Here is a 23,259-nt window from a genome sequence, read left to right as displayed (position 1 = left end):
ATGTCAAAACCAAATGAGATTACATGCTATTTGTTTCACTGGAGCAAAATGCTATAAAGGTAACACCTGTAGAAAAGGACAATTTTTGGTTATAATTTTCATAGCCTACAGGAGCTTATGCGATGGCCTGTTATCTGTCATCCAAAGTCCATTCATCTGTCTGCACAAGTGTGTTATTGTTACTCCTGAACTACTTTGATGAATGCCATGAAACTTTACATACAGTCATCCCCATACAGTGCAACAGCAGCCATCTTGAAAATATCTTGTTACTCTATTTCTTTTGAATTGATGGTCATATTAACATTGGATCTACCACAAAAATAAGTACGATATCAAGTCTAGTTGGTCCGAAAAGGAAATGCTGCCAGTCTGACATCCAAGATGGTTACCATCACAATCAACTGAAAAACTTGATGTTGCTATTCATCCTAAACAGAAAATCATATCAATATTGGGTTTTCATGAGAAGACATTTTATGACCTCAAGTTGGTCCTAAATACATTCCTCTAGCACATCCAATATGGCTACTACTACAGTGACCATCTTTGAAAATTTTGTTATTGCTATTCTTCCTGAATGGATGGTCAGAAGAACACTGGGATTTTGCACACTTTGCTGGTTGGTCCTATGGTACAATGTTGCTGCTGTGACATTCAATACTGACATCACAGACACAATCTTTAACATCTTATAGCATATTCCCCCTGAACATCAAGTCATCCCAGCATGTGGTTTTCACCAGAAGACTTCTTACGATAGTTAGTTAGTCCTAAATGAAAATGGTGCTGCCCGACATTCAATATAGCCATCATGTGGAATCTTGAAAATCTTTTTATCACTACTCCATCCTGAAAATCTTTTTCTTGGGGCTTTTCCCACACAAGATGTCTCAGGATTTACACTTAAACTTATGATGGTGTAAAGTTGGTCTTAAATATAATACTTTGCCAATCTGATATCAAATATGGCACCACAGCGGTCATCTTAAAAATCTTATCACTCCTGGATGGATGGTCATACAGGTATGGGGTTAACATCCAAAGGTCTTCTAATGGTATGCAGCCTGTCTTAAATGAAAATGGTGCTGTCCTTACATCCCAAATGAAAATGTTATTGCTATCTCAAAGACAGTTTCAGTACTCAGTAGTTAACAATAGTCTCGTCTTGAATTCATGGGACTCATGTTATATTTATATTAGAATATAAATAGGAAAATCACATTTATTTTGATAATGGATGTGACTGTCGAAATAGAGAGAATAAGATTAATATATAAACCAGGAAAAATGTTCAAGACAGGTCATGCAGGTGTGTTGCTGAGAACATTCCAATAGGTATAGTTTTTTAGACTCTGATTACACATACCTTTAAATTACAATAATTCAGATTATTTCATCTGATAGTTGATCAATAATCCTCACAAGACCCTTATATAACCATCCCAAGAAATACATGTGACAAATTCAGTTCAAGTATGTGGATATTTTTAGGAAAGGCCAACTAAGAGGTGTGATCCAGTGCTAACTAGATGACATGATGTCACGTCACAAGGAAAGTGAAGTATACTGGCAACAAATGTGTGTGAATGTGTCTGTGAAACTGATTGGAAAATAAGATAACAATGCTAAATGACAGCCACAAGGGAAAAGAGGGAACTGACCTTGTGTTAGTAAAATAGGTCATCTGTAGCTAGAGTTTCAAAGTTTCCCATACTACTGACATTAAGTAAAGTTTATTGCACACTGTTCCTCTCTTTTTTGTGCTTTCCACATTCAATGATGCTGAAGTACAATTTCTGCATCACCACTTCTGCATTTCAGTTAGAGTAAACAAATCTAATCTTTGTCCTTCTCTAGTGTTGTCTGGAGCCAAGGGTCTATCTGTCTCCTATACTTTCTGATGTTATGTTTTGCTATGACTTGCTCCTACTATTGACCTTTCACTCTTTAAACATTTCTTTCATGACTAATCAATGAATAAAGTTTCTATACAGTTCTAGGAAACAATTCAATTAAACTACATCAGTTTGAGATCATGTGTTTTCTTGCAAACACAACATCTACTGAAAGATCATGCAGGGGTCGCACTACCAGGCAAAGTGGGTGACTAACTTTGCCTTCTTCTGTTAGAAAAGTGAAAACGACTTCAACCTGTGATTTTTTTGGGATGAACATTGACTGACTGAAGTTTATGACTTTTGAGATGCTTCCTTAAGTTCTGACACTGTGCTGTAGCAAAAGGCGAAATGTATTTATGCAGTGTTGATACCAGTTATGCCGATAAACAAACTTTTGCACATTCACAGACATTTCATCGTTAACTGACCATTAATACTTCCCTGAGCAAGATATCACTGCTCGATTTTCTGAAGTTACAGTACTATTTGATGATGAAAATATACCAGAATATTTTTGATGAAGAGCATTTTTAAAAAAAATTTAAAATAAGATTTTAACTGCCATGTCTGCGTTATTTTCTTTGTAAATCAGTTTAAAACCATTTTGTGAACCAATAATGGTGAAAATCAAAGTGTCTGAAATGCCACTTCAATAGATTGTCCATTTCATAAATAATTGGGTAAATAGATTAGAGAAAATATATAATTCAATGAAAGCAAAATCTAAATATTATGGGATAGAAGATTATCCTAAATATTTAATCATTTAGGTCAGAAATACACAAAGCAATGTCATATTGTGGAATCTGAATGCATGCCATATGGTCAAGGTAGATTTTACTGACATTGATTTTTGTGAAAATAGGAAAAAGACAGTTAAGCAAATACAATTTAACCAATGCATGTCGCTATTACTAGTAAATAGGCAAATAATGAAACAATAAATTTGCAGTCCTATCAATGGATTGCTGCAACAAAATCTAAAATGTGAGCAGTTACATTAAGGAAATCCCTCTTTCTATAAATAGATGCACAATTGCACAATATGTGTTCTTGGTTGTGTCAATTCAGTCATATATGGACTTTAATGCTTCACTGTGTTGCCTATGAACAGTAATGTTTTATTGGCAACAATGAAATTACGATGAATAGTATGGTATGAAGTCACTTGTGCTTTTGTACTTGTTACAGGGATTGTTTCAAAGGAGTTTAAAAATCTTTTTGACTGCAATTTTACACTAAAGTAGTAGTTTATTAAGCACTTTAACTGACTTGATATTACAAGACTCTATATTTGTTACTCCTATCAGTTAAATTAATTAAAATATAGAGTTTCTGCTGTGCTATTTTAAAGTCATACGGCCAAAATACACTGCATGTATCTATTCCAAACATACATGTATAAATAAATGTTAATGCATACTGAGAAAAAGAGGACATAATTAAAATTAAAATAACACACACACACACACTATATATATATATATATATATAGTTTCTTGCTTTGCTCCCACTTCTCCCTGTTCAGCTCCCATTCCTCCCTGTAGTATCCAAAAGGTCATTTCTCCATAAAATCCAGGTCTAGCTTGACCCCTGATTATGGACAAAAGTATCAAAAGGTGATAAAAAGATGAACATTTATTCTGAAAATATAAAAAAAATTTACACTTGTACACCAGGCTGAAAGAAACCACAGTAATTTGCCCCCCCCCCCTCTGGTTTAAAGCTACATGACCCTCAATCCTTCATGTAAAAATTCTGCAGCCTTTAGGCACGCTATTTATGGTTCCAGGTATACACATTCAACCTCAAAAGTATGTTAGTGAAACCAGGCTTGTTCACATTTAGCAACTAAATGTTATGATGTTTTAAAGATGCCGCTGAAGCTTGGAATGTTTAACAGAAACATCATATTTGTAAACACAGATATGTGTAGTATGACATCTTGTTCATTCTTTTTTCTCTGTCCAATACTCCCAACCTTTCACCAGCTGTTTCACTTTCTTCACTAGTTGTTTGGTCTGAAGCACTCGCCTTAATGATCACTGCCATCTCACCTGTCTGCATGGGTTCGAGGCTTAGGCTTGGGCACTGTGTACAAGTGAGAAAGCTTGCCAGTAGCTTCCCATGGTTTTCCTCTACCAGTTATGCTGGCCACTATGCACAGCCTACTGTATACCGAAAAATGGTGTTATACCCACACAATAGTAACCGTTCTTGCCAGTGAGAGAATTAACATTTATTTTGCTAGATAAAATAGAGATTGAAATAACTGTCAAGTTCTCTGTGCTGCTGAAATGTAAGCAAGCAAATTTACCTAATAATTCACTCAAGACCTACATAAGCAGTGCTGGAAGGTAGTGTTTGTTCCATCTATGACATCACTGTGGCCTCATTAAAGTTTAGGTATACTTGCTAATAAATATTTTTTGACTGCCAGTTTCAGGCAATGTACACCATACTTAAACTGTGGGTTGTGGCTAGTTGCTTGTGTACATATGAATCTTTGTTATTGTTAAGTATATTTAATTTGCATTGTTAGATATATTTTTTATTCATTACAGTAGTCCCCCTCTTGAACGGCCCCCCTGACCAGCAGCCACCCACTCCTTATGGCCAGAATCCGTTGGCACCAACGAGTTTGTGTTCAAAAGTACCCCTCGCGAAAGGCCACCCAGCTAACGCGACCAGCATATTAGTGCAATAATATAAAATTTACCCCTCACAAGCAGCCACATTTTATTTGAATATGTATCCAGAACCAGTATTTTATTCATAACGTGTGTTAAGTAATCCGATTTCTGTTTCCCTGATGTCAGGTTTTCGTTACTGAAAGAAGTGTTGAGTAAAGTACATTTACCACTAAGGTTAATATTATATCATTTACGCCTCATGAGAAGCCAAATGTATTCCATAAAAACTGAGAAAGACTCAAATTTTAATCTATACAAAAGGGTACGTACATGTAATCCAATTAGCCTTACTGCTGTGTTATCATAAGATGTCCGGTTTAGGCACTGATAATTGTTAAGATTACAATTACTGAACAGTAGTAACAGCTGAGAAGTGGCAGTATCGATGTAGAATACCCAAGTCAGCAGGAAAATGGTTTGATAGCCTTTATGGCTTCCCTTAGTAAGATGTTGAGCTTGTGCACTTTGATAATCAGTGGCTATTACTACTGACAATAATTGTCAAAATTACGAATCCTAACGGCCGCGAGGTCAAATCTGCGTGATGTTAATGGTACATATCGAAGCCGTTTTGGCTTCTCTCACTTAGTGTAAAGAAATGTATAAAAACAATAGGGTACCAGACTGCGACTAATGAATCACGTGCCAAGATCGCTTCCTTTAAAAACACACAGCAATTTGTTTAGATGCATACAAAATTGTTTTATCAGTATTGTAGTTGGCAACATGAATAACTTACTGCAAAAAGATCAAAAAACTAATGTTGGGAAGACTCAGATAAACAATATCGTGAACGATAATGAAACAATTCTGCAGAAGTGGGAAGGTGAAATGGATGGAGAAAGGAAGATTGTTTGAGCCAGGAGACGTTTGTATCCTGATTTGAATGACAAGAAAAAGCAACAATTTTGTCAGTTGAATTGGGATATGACGACTTTACTGCAAGTAACGGATGGTTGCACAGATTTCAAGTGCGACACAATATTAAGTGTTCTGTCCTTAGTGGAGAATCAGCTGATGTTAATAATGAAGTTGTCGAAGATTGGAACAAAAGACTAAACGATATATGCAGGGGATATGAAAGCAAGGCTAATTTTAATCTGACGAGACTGGTTTGGTTTTTAGTCTGATACCAACAAAGTGACAGATGATGTGATCTGTAACATAATTATAAAGACAGTTTTGAAACTAAATCAATGGTTATTCATAGCATTCTTTTGAAAATGATGACACATTTTTTTTACATTTATTTCACATGCATGTGATTTTTTAATGAAAATATTAAATATTTAAAATTAAATGTACTTGTGACTTTCTTCATGTGTACTTACTATTCACATTTGTCATCCCCCTCTAGAAAGGCCACCCGCATTATAAGGCCACTTCCCTGCTGCATCAGGGGTGGCCTTATAAGAGGGGGACTACTGTATATGCAATGGATAATGATATTTTGGGCTTGACCTTGTCCCAAATCAAGTTCTTTTTCTACCTGTTCTGAATCATCGATTTTCGTTTTGTAAACGACATGTTTATCTCAATCTGAGTCCAGAACATTGGAAATTTACCATAAAATGACAGGACTACTGGCTGTTTACTACATTTTATATTATAATTTAAGTAACAGACCTTCAAATTATAACTAAGATTTTATCTTGTAAGCATTTGGAATCTTCCAGAGTGAAATTTTCTATTAGGCAATAGTTTTTTTTATAGAAAATGCATATGGGCAAGAGGTCAAGCAGAGGAACATAATCTTGTCGATTGAGAAATTATTCATTCATGCTGTAAGATCTGAGCAGAATTGTATTATTTGTGTGTCCAGTATTTCATTTCAGCTGGAGTTTATTTATTCAAATTATTTAATTCAAGTTATTTTTCTCTGATTTATAGTGGAATTCAAATAAGGATATATTCTTGGATATTATTGTTGTGATTTGACAAAAGACTTGGCACATCTCTACCACATAGGCTATCACAGGCACATAAACACTTCCAGCATTGCATTTATTTTGGAACATCACTGAAGTTTGTTCAGAACTTTAATCATTAAGACTCGTGTTAGAAATTCTTGGATTATTTGGGATTCATTTTGCAATATGTTAGTTCTTTTTACTTTGTTCTTTTTGTTTTCTAGGGAAATAATTGTTGAATTTTACAAAACTTATGGTTTTAGCACCTTCCTGTTACTTTAAGACCACTGAGTCATGATCATAAACTCTGCAAAAAAAATCAGACCAAACTGGGAAAAGTCCCTTATTTCAACATTTGTAGCTGATGAGTAACAAGTTTACGAAATTACTATGCTTTTAGTAACAATTTACTCTTTAAATTTAGGGATAACATTAAGGCTAGCAAAAATAATAGTGGGTAGTCTAATGTCCGGATTTCTGTGATTGTACCATCTGTGAATGTACTGACAATCATCAAATGGCCACTTAACATCAAAATGCGGAACTAAGTATTTACCTGAAGAAATTTCTTTGTTGGAGGTTGATCCATGTGATAGGAGAGAATACTTTTGTATTGCCCTGATTGGACTGCATCTGCTGCCTCATTGGCCATTCCTGTTGTAAATACGAAAATTTGACTCTGCTGCTGCATGAAATGGGGATCCATGGAAGAGGGCACCTGATTAGGCATGCACTGTTGCCCACTGGGCATGGGTGCTTGGGATGTAGAGGAAGGTGGCTGTTGGGATGTCATATGGGTCGCACTGCGAGGTGTGTTGGGTGCAGAGGATGTTGCTGGACTACGGTTAGGTTCATCTTTCACTGAAAGAAATAAAACTAATAAGGTTGTAAAAGTGATCTGACAGACATGTCACTACATTTTAACAAAGATACAGTACAAAGTACATTAATGACTCATAAGGAGAGGAACCTGACCCCATTTCCATGACATCAAAAACAAATGCACGGATCACACCTATACTCTTCCTCACCCCTTGACGTCATTCAGTTGCAAGTTAAGCATGATTGATTGAAGCAAATTTGGTTAAGTAAGCCACTCAAGGGCACAATATTTAATGTAAAGGAAAAACTTGAACTTGCCACCTTTTGATCCGAGTCTACAGTACCTACACTGAGGCCATGTGGCCTCATAAAAACCACTAGAGGGATGTCTGTTCACAGAAATCACAGACAAATCAGGCAGATAACTTACAAAAATACTTGTGCGTTGTGTTATATACACCAGTTGTCTTAGACTATTCTTCATGCTAGTCTTGGCCTGTTCAGAGGCAGTTCTGGTGTGTTTTATTGCAAGATGATGAAGGCCATATTAGCCTGGGTGACTGAAGCTATTATAATATCCGAGTCTGTTTCTCGTTGAATTTTCACATCAGCATCTTGAAATTTAGCTAAAATTAGCAAATCTGTTTTGTGCACAAATGATTGAAACAGAACTCATACTGGCATACAGCCGAACACCATTCACTCAATACATGCTGAAAAAGTCAGGTCAGTGTACATGTAAAACTGCCTTGCTTGTCCCGAGTTCTGTTAGAGTCAGGTTTTGATACTGCAAAGAAATCAAAGGTAGGCAACTTCATTATGACTAAACAGGAAAGCTGACAAATCCTTAATAAACCAATCAATTCTTCCACAGGTTACAATGGCATGGAAGAATCTGATGTAAACACCCTGTTTCAGCATGTAATGAGTGGCAATTTGTTGACATGAATGGTGTTCAACTGCTGAATGACTTCAGTAATTTTACATACATTTAAAGATGCTGTTGTTGTTGTTGTTGTGGGGTTTAACGCCATTTTTCAGCACGAGAGGCTATACATGGCAGCCAGTATTAATGGTGGAGGAAGAACCCGGAAAACCCCGGAAAGAACCACCGACCCACGAGAAGCTACTGGAAAGCTTTCTCACATGCCCACATTGGCTGAATCTTAGACTCGAACCGCCGCAGACAGAGGTGAGATGGCAGTGATCCGTAACGAAGAGCGCTTTAGACCACTCGGCCACTCGGGGCCCCCTTTAAAGATGCTAACATGAAAACTGACTGAGCTACACACACACAGATATCATTTACAATGCTGTGTGGAACAAACTATAGTGCTAATGGATTGAACTCATGTACACTGAATGATTTAGTATGTTACAAAATCATGTAGAATACAAGGGCAGCTTCTCTCTAGGGACAACTGTTCTAAATGCGACCCTGATAGTTCACTGACAAGACAATTCTGTAAAGAAATTATAAAATTTCAAAATTGTTCTACTTTTTATGAATTATCATTATCTTTTATTTTGCATCTGTTTGACAGGTTTGAACATATTTCTTTATATTCTATCTTGCTAGTCTTCATACCTACATTTATTTTGAAGGGTTTATCCTCCTCAGGCTTTTGCACAATTCCTTTTCTTCTTTATTTATTGAATTTAACTTTTTGTCAGCACGTAGTCACTCCTGTGCTGAGCTGCTGTTAAATGCAAGTACATAGAGCTCTCCCCCATTATAACACACTTGTTTACTAAAAGATGATTCCAGATATAACACAGAAAGATATAGACACTGTATTAAAAACTATTATTACCAAAAAATTATATTTTTTCAATATTAGCTCAAAAGTTTTACAAAAAACTTCTGTACATGATTGGGACAAGACCAGAATGTGTTTTTACAGTCCCAGTTTATCTCTATTTACCCACTACTGTATTCTGGCAACATCAGGTAATGTATTCCTAACAGAGTATTGCCCACCTGAAATTACTCATGTCTCTAATAAACCACAAGTGTTCTTGGTCCATGTCAACTACTATCTTGGCCATAGTACTCAGGACTGTTGAATTTGCCTTTAACACTAAAGCCATTCAAGCAGATCAGTTACTTAACATCTGGAAACACTGCTCACCAATTATACAAAAGACAAGCTAATTGTTGGTTATTGTTTATTGACACTTAGATGGCAAGAGCTCACAGAAATGATTAGTGGCAGCATGTCTTTTGTACTTGCTTCCACTTCCTGTAATCTGTTGAAGTGCCACCCAGAATAGATACTAATTTGCATAATGTAGCTACAAATAAGGTCCATTCAGACAATGGACACTTCCTTGTGAAATGTGTTAGATTTCAAAGCAAATTCAGCACAATCAGTATTTACAAGTGAATTAAGACATTTCCTCTCTCAGTGGAGACATCCAGGAAAAGTACATATTATTTTGTGAATACCAGTAGACTACCTTTACTGTACTTCATTAAGCCTGGATTTATTCTGACTAAATAAACCGTGTGTAGCCTACCTATACTGTACTCATTAAGCCTGGATTTATTCTGACTAAATAATTATGTGTGGACTAACTTTACTGTACTCATTAAGCCTGGATTTATTCTGACTACAGCAGTCTGTGTAGGCAAGTTTTGCTGTACTTCATTAAGCCTGGACTTATTTTGACTACAGCAGTCTGTGTAGATATGTTTTGCACCTGGACTTATTTTGACCACAGCAGTCTGTGTAGACAAGTTTTGCTGTACTTCATTAAGCCTGGGTTTATTCTGACTACAGCAGTCTGTGTAGTTAAGTTTTGCTGTACTTCATTAAGCCTGGACTTATTTTGACTACAGCAGTCTGTGTAGATATGTTTTGCTGTACTTCGCTTAAACCTGGACTTATTTTGACCACAGCAGTCTGCGTAGATAAGTTTTACTGTACTTCATTAAGCCTGGACTTATTTTGACTACAGCAGTCTGTGTAGACAAGTTTTGCTGTACTTAATTAAGCCTGGACTTATTTTGACTACAGCAGTCTGTGTAGATAAGTTTTGCTGTACTTCAGCAAGCCTGGACTTATTTTGCTGAAGCATTTGTTGTAGACTACCTTTACTGTACTTGATAAACCATGGACTTATTTTTCAGAAACGGTATGCAGATTACCTTTTGAATTTTCTTTCTGCTGCTTCTGCTGTGTCGTTTTCACGTGGCTATCCTCTGTCTTTAATTTTGCATCTGACTCCATGCCTGGAAAAAAGCAAGATGCAAATTAGATTATTAGGAAAATATGCTCTCCCTTAATTCAATGAGGATATTTTTGTAACAGTTAAGTACGGAATTTATGTACTAGTGTACATTTTTAATTAGTCATACATTTTATGCAAACACAAAAATGACTGTATGCATATGTTATAACATAAAGGTCCCATAAATTGCACGGTCTAACTTGTGAACAGCGTTATGATGTAACTCCAAGGTATATGACTTGTTACAACATTCACATAAAACTTTAACATATAATCTTTATGCTGACACTGATATTACAATCACAAGTTATCACCTTCTGCTAAATGCAGGTTCAACATTAAGAAATCTTGTTCAACATACTTGACTATGTGTGTGTGTGTGCGTGCGTATATATATAGATATATAAAAAGATGAATCTGTCCATGTGCCAGATAATGCACAGATAATTTAGTTAATGTAACAGAAGATCAGAAAAATATCCATGCTTTATTCCTTCCAGCACTATTGCATCATCTTTATGGATACTCTCCTGGTGAATACATCATTCCTTTATAATATTTTTGTAAATAAACAATTTGACATTATAATATTAATTACAGCATTGTTTAAATGGTGAGTAATTAACAACTTCACTATATTTATATACCACACCTGTATACAAATTAAATTTGTAATGTTGAAATGTCATGAATGTGCATTGATACAGTGTAAGATCTGATCTATACATATTAAAACATTAAAAAGTGATTCTGTCATCAAGATACAAAACTTTATCAGTATGTTGATACAATGTTCCAATAATCATGTGTTCATTTTTATATATAATTAGCTCGAGCTATTAAGATCTGTATGTACTCTTCTCCAATTAAAGATTCATTATTAATTAATCATTTATATAAGGGAAAGACTTTGAGGTTTCCTCCTGAACAGTCATGTACATATTTACTGACTTTTAATAACCTGGGCTCTTCTGTTTTTGTTTGCAGTCTATGTACTGTCAATCTCTTACTTAGTTCATATTTTTTTTCTGACCTATGTACAAGGAAGGCTTCACACCTAACACATAATCAATGCAAAAATCACATTTCTTGAATTGCACTTCATGTCATGTTTAACTTTAAATATATACCATTTTTAAATTTTACAGAGTTTCCTTCTATTATACTGGAACAAGTTTTGCATCTACTCATACCACATTTGGTTACTTGGGTCTCTCTTTCAATGAGGTTAAATTTAGATCTGGTAAGAATGTTTTAAAAAATTTGGGTTGTCTCTTACTATTAATAATTTTTCTTTTCTCCAAGACATTTTTCATTCTCTCACTGTGTCTGAGTTAGATGTTCACATTTTCGTATCATCGATCTGGATGCAGATTTAAGTTGAAATGAATAGTCCAATTTTTTGGGGTGGAAGAATATACATTCTATTGTACTTGCAGGACCAAATGAATCTGTGCTGTGTCATTCATATGAATACTATGACTACTAACTCAGTTGTAATCACATGGACTAAACTATCTGCAAATCAGTCAACACATACTCTGTATGTCCTGCAATAAGCTAATGGCCATAAAGCACTAAACCAGTCTGGTGCAAACAATTCCTGTCGTATGTTTGTAGTACTGTGCAAGACTCAAAGCTAGCTTCAAGTTAATGATGATATCCAACCATGTCAACTTATCAAAACAAATTCAATCTGTACAATTTCTCTCAAAGACTTTTATTGATCAATCAACCTTTTCCTGTGATTTTTTGTGGTAATTTTTACTAGGAGATGAGCGAGTAATTAAAAGGTGTTGAATAACTTCCAGACTAAATAATCCTCTGGAGATGGAACCTGGCAAATAATCACTACAACAAAATAACAACAAATAAAGAGTTTCACTGAGCAAATAGTGACTCCAGCATGACATTAAGCACACATCACATTAAATGGATGCCAGTCAACATAAATCTATATTTATTTAACAGGGGTACTGTTATCAATGTTCAGGAAATAAGCAATAATATCAGCATAAACTATGTTATAAAAACCTTTTTATCCCATTTGTAACACACTTGTAGTCAACAATAAATTTACGTGTCACCATCTTTGACCCATTAATATCCACAACTGACATAATTCAATAAATAGACAATGTCACTGATTGTAAAAAAAAAATTCTATTCATATTATTTTTGATCTTTTGCTTATGTCCATCTCCTGTCAGATGCTGAAGACAGAAGCAAGGTGTTACAAAATGTATGGATCTACCTGTTGTGTCCCCATTGGACATTTTATTATTATTGCCAACACTTCCTGGATTTCCTGGTTCGGACTTCATGGTTACACAATTCTGCCCCTCCTCAGAAAGTTCCTCTTTCACTTCTGATATAGGTTCCAGCTTCACACTATTGCCATTCATTTCGTGAGTCAGGTTTTCTTTTCCGGGCAACATCATGGTAATCCAGTTTTGTTTTCACTACAATGCTCCGGTTATCTTACTTTACTTCTGCCCTATCCTGAACTGAACTTTATAAAAATTCTGTAAGGAAAATAATATAATTAGAAAAATATGCACTGCTTTATTGACATCAGTTATCAGTATAAAGGTAAACAGCACTATTTGTGCAACCATAAGTATTTACACACCCACACACACAAGGAAAGTCCACGAAGACTAGGGTCTTTATGATGAGGTCACACTTCTATTAAAAACTATGCTAAGACCGTAACAAAAGTTATGATATCACCAGTTTCCACCAGAAAAATGAATGGTATGTCAACTTTCCATTAACCCTTTACCTCATAAAGCATAGTGACAAAGTGCAGCATGCTATAAATAGAACACCTGTTACCTAGTCGACAGCATACGCATAGGCCTGCCTGTGAACTGTTAAGCAATGTAGTGTATGTTATGTTTAACAGCAATTTTAACCATTTTACATTTTTGGTACACATCTATTATATGTGGAAAAATTTAAGAGTAAAGTCCGATTGTTATAGCTGTGTAATTATTTTTCATGGAAGAATTTTTTATGTGCTTTAAAATCGAGAGAGAACTCGTTCACTGTCTTGTCAGTGAGGCCGCGTGACCAACCATAGCTGCCATTTCCGATACTCGAAATTTACAAGGTTTTCATCTGCGTCTACATCACTAAGTTACTGAATTTGATAATTTATAATTTATAAAAACTAATTGCTGCCTACATCAATATCAGAGCCTTTACCTAAGTTATTGAATCTTTCATGGTTGTGATTCTAATTGTGAAAACTTCGTACGTACTGAATGAAATCCGTGACCGCCATTTTGGAGAGTGGAGATTACAACCCAGTTACTTTAAATAGCAGATATCGACCAGTGCATAAATAGCGACCATGTGATCTGACATAATTGTCATTCACAGAAATGAATGTAGTATCTAATAGGGGGGTTTTCCCTGAAGGTGGCGCTATGAAAACAAGCTCAAAATGGCTGATGTTTACAGCAGGCGTCAAGAGGCGCTTCCATGCGAATGGAGTAGAGGCGTCCAAAGACGCTTGCATGAGGTAAAGGGTTAACAAGGACTAGAATAAAAAGAGATAAAGGTTTTTGAGATTCAACACAATTAAGATGTATTTATAGGTCAGTTATGTGTACCATCTGACATCTTGGGTCCACTTTTTTCTTTTAGCTGTGGCCAACAAGCTTGCAAGAAAGCTACCATTCTGTCCACCTGACACAATACACATGCAATAACAATTCATTGTTATAATTTATAATTAGAATTATTTACTAGACGTTGTAACATTATTCCAGAGAAGAAATTACAAATACTGAAATGAATAAACTCCTTTTATAATGTCATGATGCGCATCCTTACCAATTCGACAACAACATATACAGGAAATTACCCAATATAATGGCGTATAAAGTCAGATCCTATTGCAAACTGCACGGACCCAAATCAGTCCTTGTATAATTTGCATGCAAAACGAGGTCTATTTAGTTTTGTTTGGAGGAATCATAACAGATCGCAGAGTGCTTTATTCTTCTAACATATCTGACAATGCAATACGTTTCCATATGGTGAACATCGACATTTTCAACAGTAAATTCTGAGGCCCCAAAAAAATGTTTCCTGTCAGCCGTCTGTTTTTCATTGCTGACCCAAACATCCCCCACTCAAATGAAAAATAAAAACATAAATCCCCAAATCTATTTGTGCATCTAATGGAGCCAGTTTTGACCAATACTTTGAAACATTTAGTACATTATATAATCTAATCATTATAATATGTATAATGTTTAAAAAGGAAACAAAACAAAAAACACCCACCTACCGTAATTTTAAAACTTTTGCCATAGGAAATGCGCATACAATTTGAAATTTTCAGTTCATTGTCATGTCTTTACTTTCCCTGTGACACCAAGGATAATCAAATTTTCTGCTATGTACATGTATATACTCACATACAAGTAGAGTCCAACTGCAAAATGCACACACCCAGATCTGTTCCTGCATAATGCAGTGGCAGATCTGGGTCTATGCAGTTTGTTAAGTGTAGTCATTAGAAATTACAACATAGCCCATGATCTGCCAGCACATGTAACAACAGATCAGGGTCTATGTTGTTTGCAATTTGTCTCAACTTATAAACAAATACACAGATGCTATTTCTTTAGAAAATGTTGAAGTGTAACAGGATGGGAAATCTTGCAATTGAGGTTTTAAGGATAACATTAATATGTTTAGTTTTGCAGATATTCATTTTACTGAATCTTCTGATGCAATACCATTAAAACTATATTCACAACACTGAAAACCACCCAATAATGCTATGTCATTAAAACCCAATTCACAACACTGAAAGCCACCCAATGACTTGAAGTAATGTCATTAAAACCCAATTCACAACACTGAAAACCACCCAATGACTTAATGCAATGTCATTAAAACCCAATTCACAACACTGAAAGCCACCCAATGACTTGATGCAATGTCACTGAAACCCAATTCATAACACTGAAAGCCACCCAATGACTTGATGCAATGTCATTAAAACCCATTTCACAACACTGAAAGCCACCCAATGACCTTATGCAATGTCATTTAAACCCAATTCACAACACTGAAAGCCACCCAATGACCTTATGCAATGTCATTTAAACCCAATTCACAACACTGAAAGCCACCCAATGACTTGATGCAATGTCATTTAATTCAAATTCACAACAATGAAAGCCACCATTAACATTCTCAAATCCTCAAATACAAAAATTATGTCACCTACTTTGATGGCAGATAAGGGTCAATACTTTTAAAAATTTATGTGCATATACAATATTCTTACTTATTCACATTTACCTCCCCACCCCAAAAATTACATACAAATGCAATTTATAAACTTCAACTGACATATTGGTACTGAAGTAGTACTTGCATGACTATCCTCACCTGTTTTTATTGTTTCAAAGTAAATAACTTCTCATTAACGAACTAGTGTATCTCTTTTTTTTCTTGGGGAATACATACACTTTGTTTTTCCTTTCGCTTTAGAAAGTCTTCCTGGGCTTCAATTGTAACATATATATCTATATTCACTTTTCATTTCCTTTTCTCTGTGCTTTTTTTAAGTACTTGCCCTTTATACTCATATATCTGAAGAAAACAAAAATAAGAACAAATTCAGTAACTTAGAATAAGGATACATTTGTCTTAAACTGAATAAAAACTTTTGAAACTATAACTGACAAGGTCAAGTTTATAAATCTTTCCTAACTAATAATTCAATTCTTAAATAACTACTTTACACAATCTTGTATTCCGTGTTTAATTTGTTAACTGATTGATGGCAAAGTTATTAGAGCAATGAACAAGTGATCAAAAGGTTAGGACAAGTGACCAAAATGTTTTGCACTTTCTCTCACCTTTCATATGTAATATGCTTCTTTCTTTTTATAGCGATTTGACATTTAAAACATTTTGCTTAACCCAAATATCAGGTGTCATGCATGTAAGGAAAAGCAGTGACCTTGTTATTTATGTTGGTATGTTCTGGTACCATGTGTACTTGCTTACAAGTTGGTTCCAACTCAAAAGTACATAGACACAGATTTGCCATTGCATAATGCACCAGCAGATATGCAGCTTGTTAGGAATAATCAAACAGAACAATGTAGACCCTGATATTCCAGGATCTATCTTATTTGCAGGTGAATCTGTCTTATAAGCAAGTACATGTGGTACTGATAGTTTTCCTATCAATTATAACTCTACAAAATTCTGTAAACTTTAACATCAGCCATGAATGAAATGTATTGTTTTATTGCATCTGTAAATTTAATCACTTGCATTTTCAGTGCTACTGATGTACTAAAAGACAGAAGTTAGTGAACCAGTTATTAAAAATTTCTTTTAGGTTGATTGTTTACTCTTCAAGTCTGTGTGGAAAGAGATGTCTCCCAATTTAAATTCTGAGCCAAAACTAATAAAATGTAACCAAGTTACTCTAAAGCAATAAGAGGACTTCTAAAGTTCTATAATTTTGAGGGAAAACACCCCAGTTTTCACAAGCTGAAGAGGAAGCATCTCCAAACAAGCATATTATTCAAGCCTATGAAAAAAAAGCATCTTGCCTGAAAAAGCAAAGTCAAGGAAAGCTATACAAAAAGTGTCAAAAAAGGTTAACCAATAATTTACATGTAACTTGGTGTGACCATGATGTCAAAACTTCATTTCTGGTTGAGAACACAAAACCCAAACTTAATAAAAGTCTGATGACTTCAACTTTCTGTAGGATAATGGTGCTATTTATTTTCCTTCAAATAATGATAAACATATAACTAAAATCTCCTACAATAGTAACATACCAAATAATAAACCTACCTTAAATGCTTAAGGAAATGTAAGCAAATATTAACCGGAGAAAGATTCTGTTTAATAATATTAATAATAATAATAATGATAATAATAATAATAATAATAATAATAATAATCAGAAAAAGTGCATTATTAAAAATTATTATCGACGTGATTGTTAAATGAGGATTCAGTCATTCAGTCATTAAACAGCCCAGTTCCTTAATGCTGCCCCCCCCCCCCCGGTTTTCTCGATGTCAAAGCGATTTTTTTCCAATTTTTGGAGGTCCCTTGGTAACTCGCGCCTCGTTTATAGTTCGGTCTATGTTTGTAGACTCCGTTGTGCATGAGTTATCGAGGGAGAGGTGTAATAATAATACAATGGAAAACTTTTCACAAAATTTAAATATGGGGCCTCTGTGATGATCAAGGGGAAAATACTGTATCCTTCAAACACTCAATACAAATAACTTGTTGATGGTCAACTTATAGGCAAGTTATGTAATAATCTGTTCAAGTTCCATCCAGTAGTTCAGGAGCTTGGTTTCAGGCAGATGGAGGTATTGCATTATCCTCTTGCCAAGGAGTGGGGATAAAAAATCTTACTAAGCAAGGAGTCCCCAAATTGCCATCTATGATCCATCATCAGGCTAGTCCTAGTCCTTGTATAATGAAAAGTACTGCTGACCAATCTCTTCCTGGGGCAGTACAGTCAGACACCTTGATATTCTGCATAATGTAACATATACTGATACAAATCCTTACAATGTTCCTATGATATTTCATCAAAGTTTCATTACAAAACAATAATCACTTTTGATTATATGATAATTTAAACAAAAATCTGATTTAATAGAATCTACCACATGAAGGAGAACGTGTGCCTACAGTATATACATGTACTTGCTTTCAGGTTGATTCTAACTGCAATCAGCACAGACCTCTGATCTTACATCTCAATCTACTTATGTGCAAGCATATGTATAGTGCACCTAACTCATTCATCAGCTTTCCCATAATTTAGCAGGTGTAAATACTACCTCAACTCTGCTACTCTCTAGCCAGCTCTGATGTGAGGCTCACTTGCAATCAAACATTAGACAAAAGTTAATCTCTCAGACATATCACGTAATTGTTACTATCAGATAATACTTGAGTGTACAATATATGCTACCTGTGCAGGTAAAATGACAATTTTGCCTCTATATACATGTTAGATATCCACCTAGGCTATCATCTTTCTGTCAGGGAATTCAATGATTGTTTCCCTTGAACAACGATGTAATAGATACCTTTTCAAGCTGAACAGAGCTCCTTGTTGAAAACTCTTGATAAAGGAAAATTAAGATCAAAGTCACAAACTACAAAGACTGGTGTTGCCAGACAGAGAACTGGTTAGTCTGTTCAATTGCCATCACGAGTATTACTCCTAATACACCCCCCACCCATCAGTGTGCCATCTATTCTGACTTGGTTGAATAGAAAACATGGACACTATAGATGTTGCCAATCTTTTAACCTGGATTTCATGGTGACAGCTGGGTAACTAACTGGCATCTCTTTTGTGTTAATCAACCTAGATCAAGAAAGATTTCTATACAACAAAACATAACAAAGATCTTATCAGCTGTCAATCAATAAACAGCCTTTATCCAAATCCATTCCACCAAAAGCCACCTCAGTGCCGAACAGAACTAATGTATTCCCGAACAAGCAAAAAAATATAACATAGTATGAACAAATATTTAATATTTCATGGACAGAAATCAGATTATCTATAAATATCAGATTATGGATAGGTATAAAATGACATCAACTGCAGTGTGACACTACAAGATATGTTTAATCCAAAGTTAAACAATCAAAAGTATGTGATACATTTACTTTAAGGCAGAGGGTAACAGACTCCATTTTCAGAAAACTCAAAAAGCTGAATCAGACAAAGCACAATCTAACTATCATATACACTGGCTCCATACATTCAAATCCAATGGTGATCTAGGTAAACAAATAACCAGCTATTTCATGATTAATAGCTGGTTTCACAAGCTCAAGTCCACAGCATATAGCACTCCCAACTGCTGACAATATAGATCAGTTGTGTCATTTCATTAGGGGCCACCAGATCCAAGTCTATCCTGTGCCAGCAAACAACAAAGACCCTGACCTGCACAGTCCATTATGCAAAGGCAGCAAGGGCTCAATATTTACAGCTGGGTATGCATTTAGCACAAGCAACAAGGTTCTCTCTATACTCACAAGTAGGACTGAACTGCAATATCTTCAGAATAAGATGTGCTATTCCATAATGTGATGGTATATCTGGGTCTATGCTGTTTGTTAGAAATAATCATGAGAACCAATAGCATAGATCCTGATGTGTCAGCACATTATGTGGCGGCAGATCAGGGCATATGCTGTCTGCATTTGGGTCTGCATTTCATACAAGCAAATAGACTACAAACTGCATAGACCATGATCTACTGTTGTATAAGATGCCAGTATATCTCTGCCTGCAGCTTGATAGGAAAATTATTCATTAGAACAGAAAAGACCCTGATCTGTCTTGGAATTATGCAATGGCAGATCTGGGTCAATGGTGTTTACAAATAGGTACGAATTATAAACAAGAACAGTGCTAATGGCGCACTACTGCATATCTCAGGCATTTCCAAATTATGTCATTAGGGCCATGGCCAGACCCAGGGACCAATATCGCAACACTGTAAATGTAAATTTATCTCATGTCCAGTTAGTGTATACTATATATAGGGTCAAAGGGTGGGGTCCTTAACAATTTCCACAATATGACCAAGGGACAAGTCTCCCATCCCAGGGCCATGTCCAAGGCTCTGTATCAGATAAACATCTCATCAAACTCCTTTAAGCCAAGATGTCATTACAGCATGGAGATCTCAGCAGTTTCCACGTTATGACACAGGGTAAAGATCCCTGTCCTGGGGTCTGTATTGGATATACGTCTGATGACATCTTTTATGTCCTTCAAACCTACAGTATATATGATTATAGGGTGGGGTTCTCAACACTTACAAGATTTTTTCCTACTCATGGCACAAGACTAGAGGTTGTGATAAGAGTCCCTCGAAGGCGGAACTGATACTATACTGTCCAAAAAGAATTTAATAAAACCATTTATTTTTAACTGCTGAGTGTTGCAACTATCTGCAACATTCTTGGGTTAAAAGATTTTCAAAATCAGCCTCAGTGGCAGCCATAGTGGATGTAAGATCAGTGACAATATGCTGTGGTGGCCATATTGGTTGTCAGGTTGGCATTATTTTCATTTAGGACCAACTAGGCTCTATGGCTGCCAATATGACATTCCGTGCAGGAATAACAATAACAAAATTTTCAAGATGGCTGCTGTGGTGGACAGATCGAATATTCAGTCAGTAATATCTTCTAGTGAAAACCCCAAAAGAATTTCTTCCTTTTAAAACTGCAGAGTTGAAATCATCTGTGATAGACATAATTAATGATAAGCATTTTGGTATAAACCCTATGCTGATTATAACCACAAATTCCAGAGGAGTAACAATCACATGATTTTCAAGATGGCCCCATAGTGGCCATAGTAGATATCAGACTGGCATCATTTTCATTCAAGAAAAACGAGACACAATAAAAAGTCTTCAAGTGAAAACCCCCACGCTGATATGACTTTCCATTTATTAGTAGTAAAATGATTTTCAAGTTGAATGAAATGGTGGCTATACTTTAAGTCACATTGGCACCATTTTCAACCAGGATCAATTAGACATCATCATTAATCTTTTGGTGAAAAAACACCATGTTGATACGACCTTCCATTATGAGAAGTAGCAGTAAGATTTCAACAAGGCTACATCTCAGTTATATTGGATGTCAAAATGGCGCCATTTTCATTCAGAACCAACTATACATTGGAAGAAGTCTTCTTTGAGGGTTTATCAAATTTTACAGCCAAACATCCCAGGCAATTCATTTTTCAAAGTCAGACAAGTAGAATTTTAGTACTTCTTTTCTATTTTTAAAAAAGTTGTGCAAGCACAGATTTTCATGCCTTACTCCCTGTATCCATCTTCATCTGACTATTCATGCCTCCCTACCCACCTTGCACGATGAATGCCTGAAACCATCTTTCTCCATTTATTCATCATTTCCTGTGATACTATAATGGTAACTGTCACACGTGGGCATATTCTATTACAGCTTGAATTCATCTTGGGCTAAGTGACCTAATTATCAACCAAATAAAAATGCTTAAAAAAAACCCCAGCAAATCTGTTATGATTTATAACACTGTTTTAAACAGCCTTGTTATAGTGTGCCTACTCAGTCCAGGTACAAGTGAATCACCATTTGATGTCAATCCAGTGAGCCAATGCAATTACATTAATGAAAGGTATTTTACCAACAGTAGTGTCAGTTTCCTTTATGAACTAATTAAATTACAGTAATGATTTGTAATTTTGAATAAATTATACATAGGATCAGCTTCCACATGCTGATATTCTGTTTCAAGCAAAGCAATTACACTGATTAAGAAGCCGTGTTATGTTTAAACCGTAAAATGTATCTTATGACAACCTTGTTGTTGTTGTAGGGTTTAACGCCATTTTTCAGCACACGATAGGGTATACATGGCAGCCAGTATTAATGGTGGAGGAAGAACCCGAGAAAACCCCGGAAAGAACCACCGACCCACGAGAAGCTACTGGCAAGCTTTCTCACATACCCACATTGGCTGAATCCGAGACTCAAACCCATGCAGACAGAGGTGAGATGGCAGTGATCCATAATGGAGAACGCTTTAGACCACTCGGCCACTCGGGGCCCCCATATGACAACTTTAGAAGTAAGTGATGAGCAAGGTCATCTTTATTATGTGGATAAAATTAGTTTAGTAATTTATTTTCACAAGGAAGGTCATGGACAAAATTTGGAGAAGGAACATTCACGTGAATGTAGAGGGATAAAATGTAATACTTTCACCGAGTCAGAAGTATTTCTCCAAGGAGACTGACCCATGGCTTAAATTACTGAAGGAATGATGTTTTGCAGTTAGGACAAACAATATCACATAATAACCGGTTTGCAATTCTGAAGTCATAGTTGCTGACACATCACCAAGAACGAAAATTTAAAAACTAAATATATAAGAATTGAAGAAAAAAAAGATGGCTCTCTTTATTGCAGCATACACCCTATCCCGTTATGGAAAACTATCATCTCATATGGAAATGCTGTGTGCACTCCAGAAGAATGGTGTTGAACTGTATTTAGTAGAAGAACAGGCCTAGGCACAAGATTTTCAGGGTTCCTGCTACAAATTAAAAAAAAAAAGATTCCAGACTTTTTCCAGACTAAAGAATAAATGTTTCCAGAAATCCTGAAGAGCTCCAAAACCATATACTAAAGCTTCTCCCAAATGCAGTCACATTACTGGTTTCTGACCAAGATGGTTGTAATAACAAAAATATTTAAAGACCTGGAATAGCCATTTTCAAATTTTAGACCTTTTCAGTAATTCCAGACCCTTGTGGGAACCCTGGACTTTATTCTCTCATCTGATTAAGTTGTTTTGGGAGAATACATCAAGTCAAGTCTGAATTCCAGTCCAGTAAATTCCAGTCCATTCTTGCTGATATAAGTACGGATGCTATTGTATTGGAGCAAGATATAAAATATACCAGATATCATGACAACAACAAATGCAATAGTAAGCCCTTTGAGGAACAAATAAGTTGTACATTATTTATTTTGTTCTTTTATGGATTAAACTGCATTCATCTAATTGAATCAAGGCAAGTTACTGAAATTTTGTGGCAAGTGAAAGGTAGGTGGTACAAGTGAATTTTCTGCAACTATTAGTCC

General features: G+C 35.6%; 1 protein-coding gene across 6 annotated transcripts in view; it reads right to left on the bottom strand.

Moving 5' to 3' along the window:
* Positions 1 to 23,259, bottom strand: part of LOC149785237 (uncharacterized) — a 226,185-nt gene that overhangs the window by 14,508 nt on the left and 188,418 nt on the right. For 5 of the 6 annotated variants that reach the window (XM_089979066.1, XM_089979072.1, XM_089979069.1 and 2 more), the window contains 4 exons: positions 16,057 to 16,182; positions 12,815 to 13,085; positions 10,478 to 10,561; positions 7,061 to 7,365 (listed from right to left, as the gene is read on the bottom strand). In XM_089979066.1, the coding sequence (XP_089835192.1) occupies positions 7,061 to 7,365; positions 10,478 to 10,561; positions 12,815 to 13,001 (576 nt within the window). In that variant the 5' untranslated portion in view covers positions 13,002 to 13,085; positions 16,057 to 16,182. The remainder of the gene's footprint in view (positions 1 to 7,060; positions 7,366 to 10,477; positions 10,562 to 12,814; positions 13,086 to 16,056; positions 16,183 to 23,259) is intronic. The other variant, XM_089979070.1, reaches the window with a different exon arrangement.

Source organism: Sinohyriopsis cumingii, chromosome 13, assembly GCF_028554795.1.
Source record: "Sinohyriopsis cumingii isolate HCF-2022 chromosome 13, ASM2855479v2, whole genome shotgun sequence".
Taxonomy (NCBI): domain Eukaryota; kingdom Metazoa; phylum Mollusca; class Bivalvia; order Unionida; family Unionidae; genus Sinohyriopsis; species Sinohyriopsis cumingii.
Note: the sequence above shows the minus strand (reverse complement) of the source record. Positions and strands in the feature narration are given on the sequence as shown.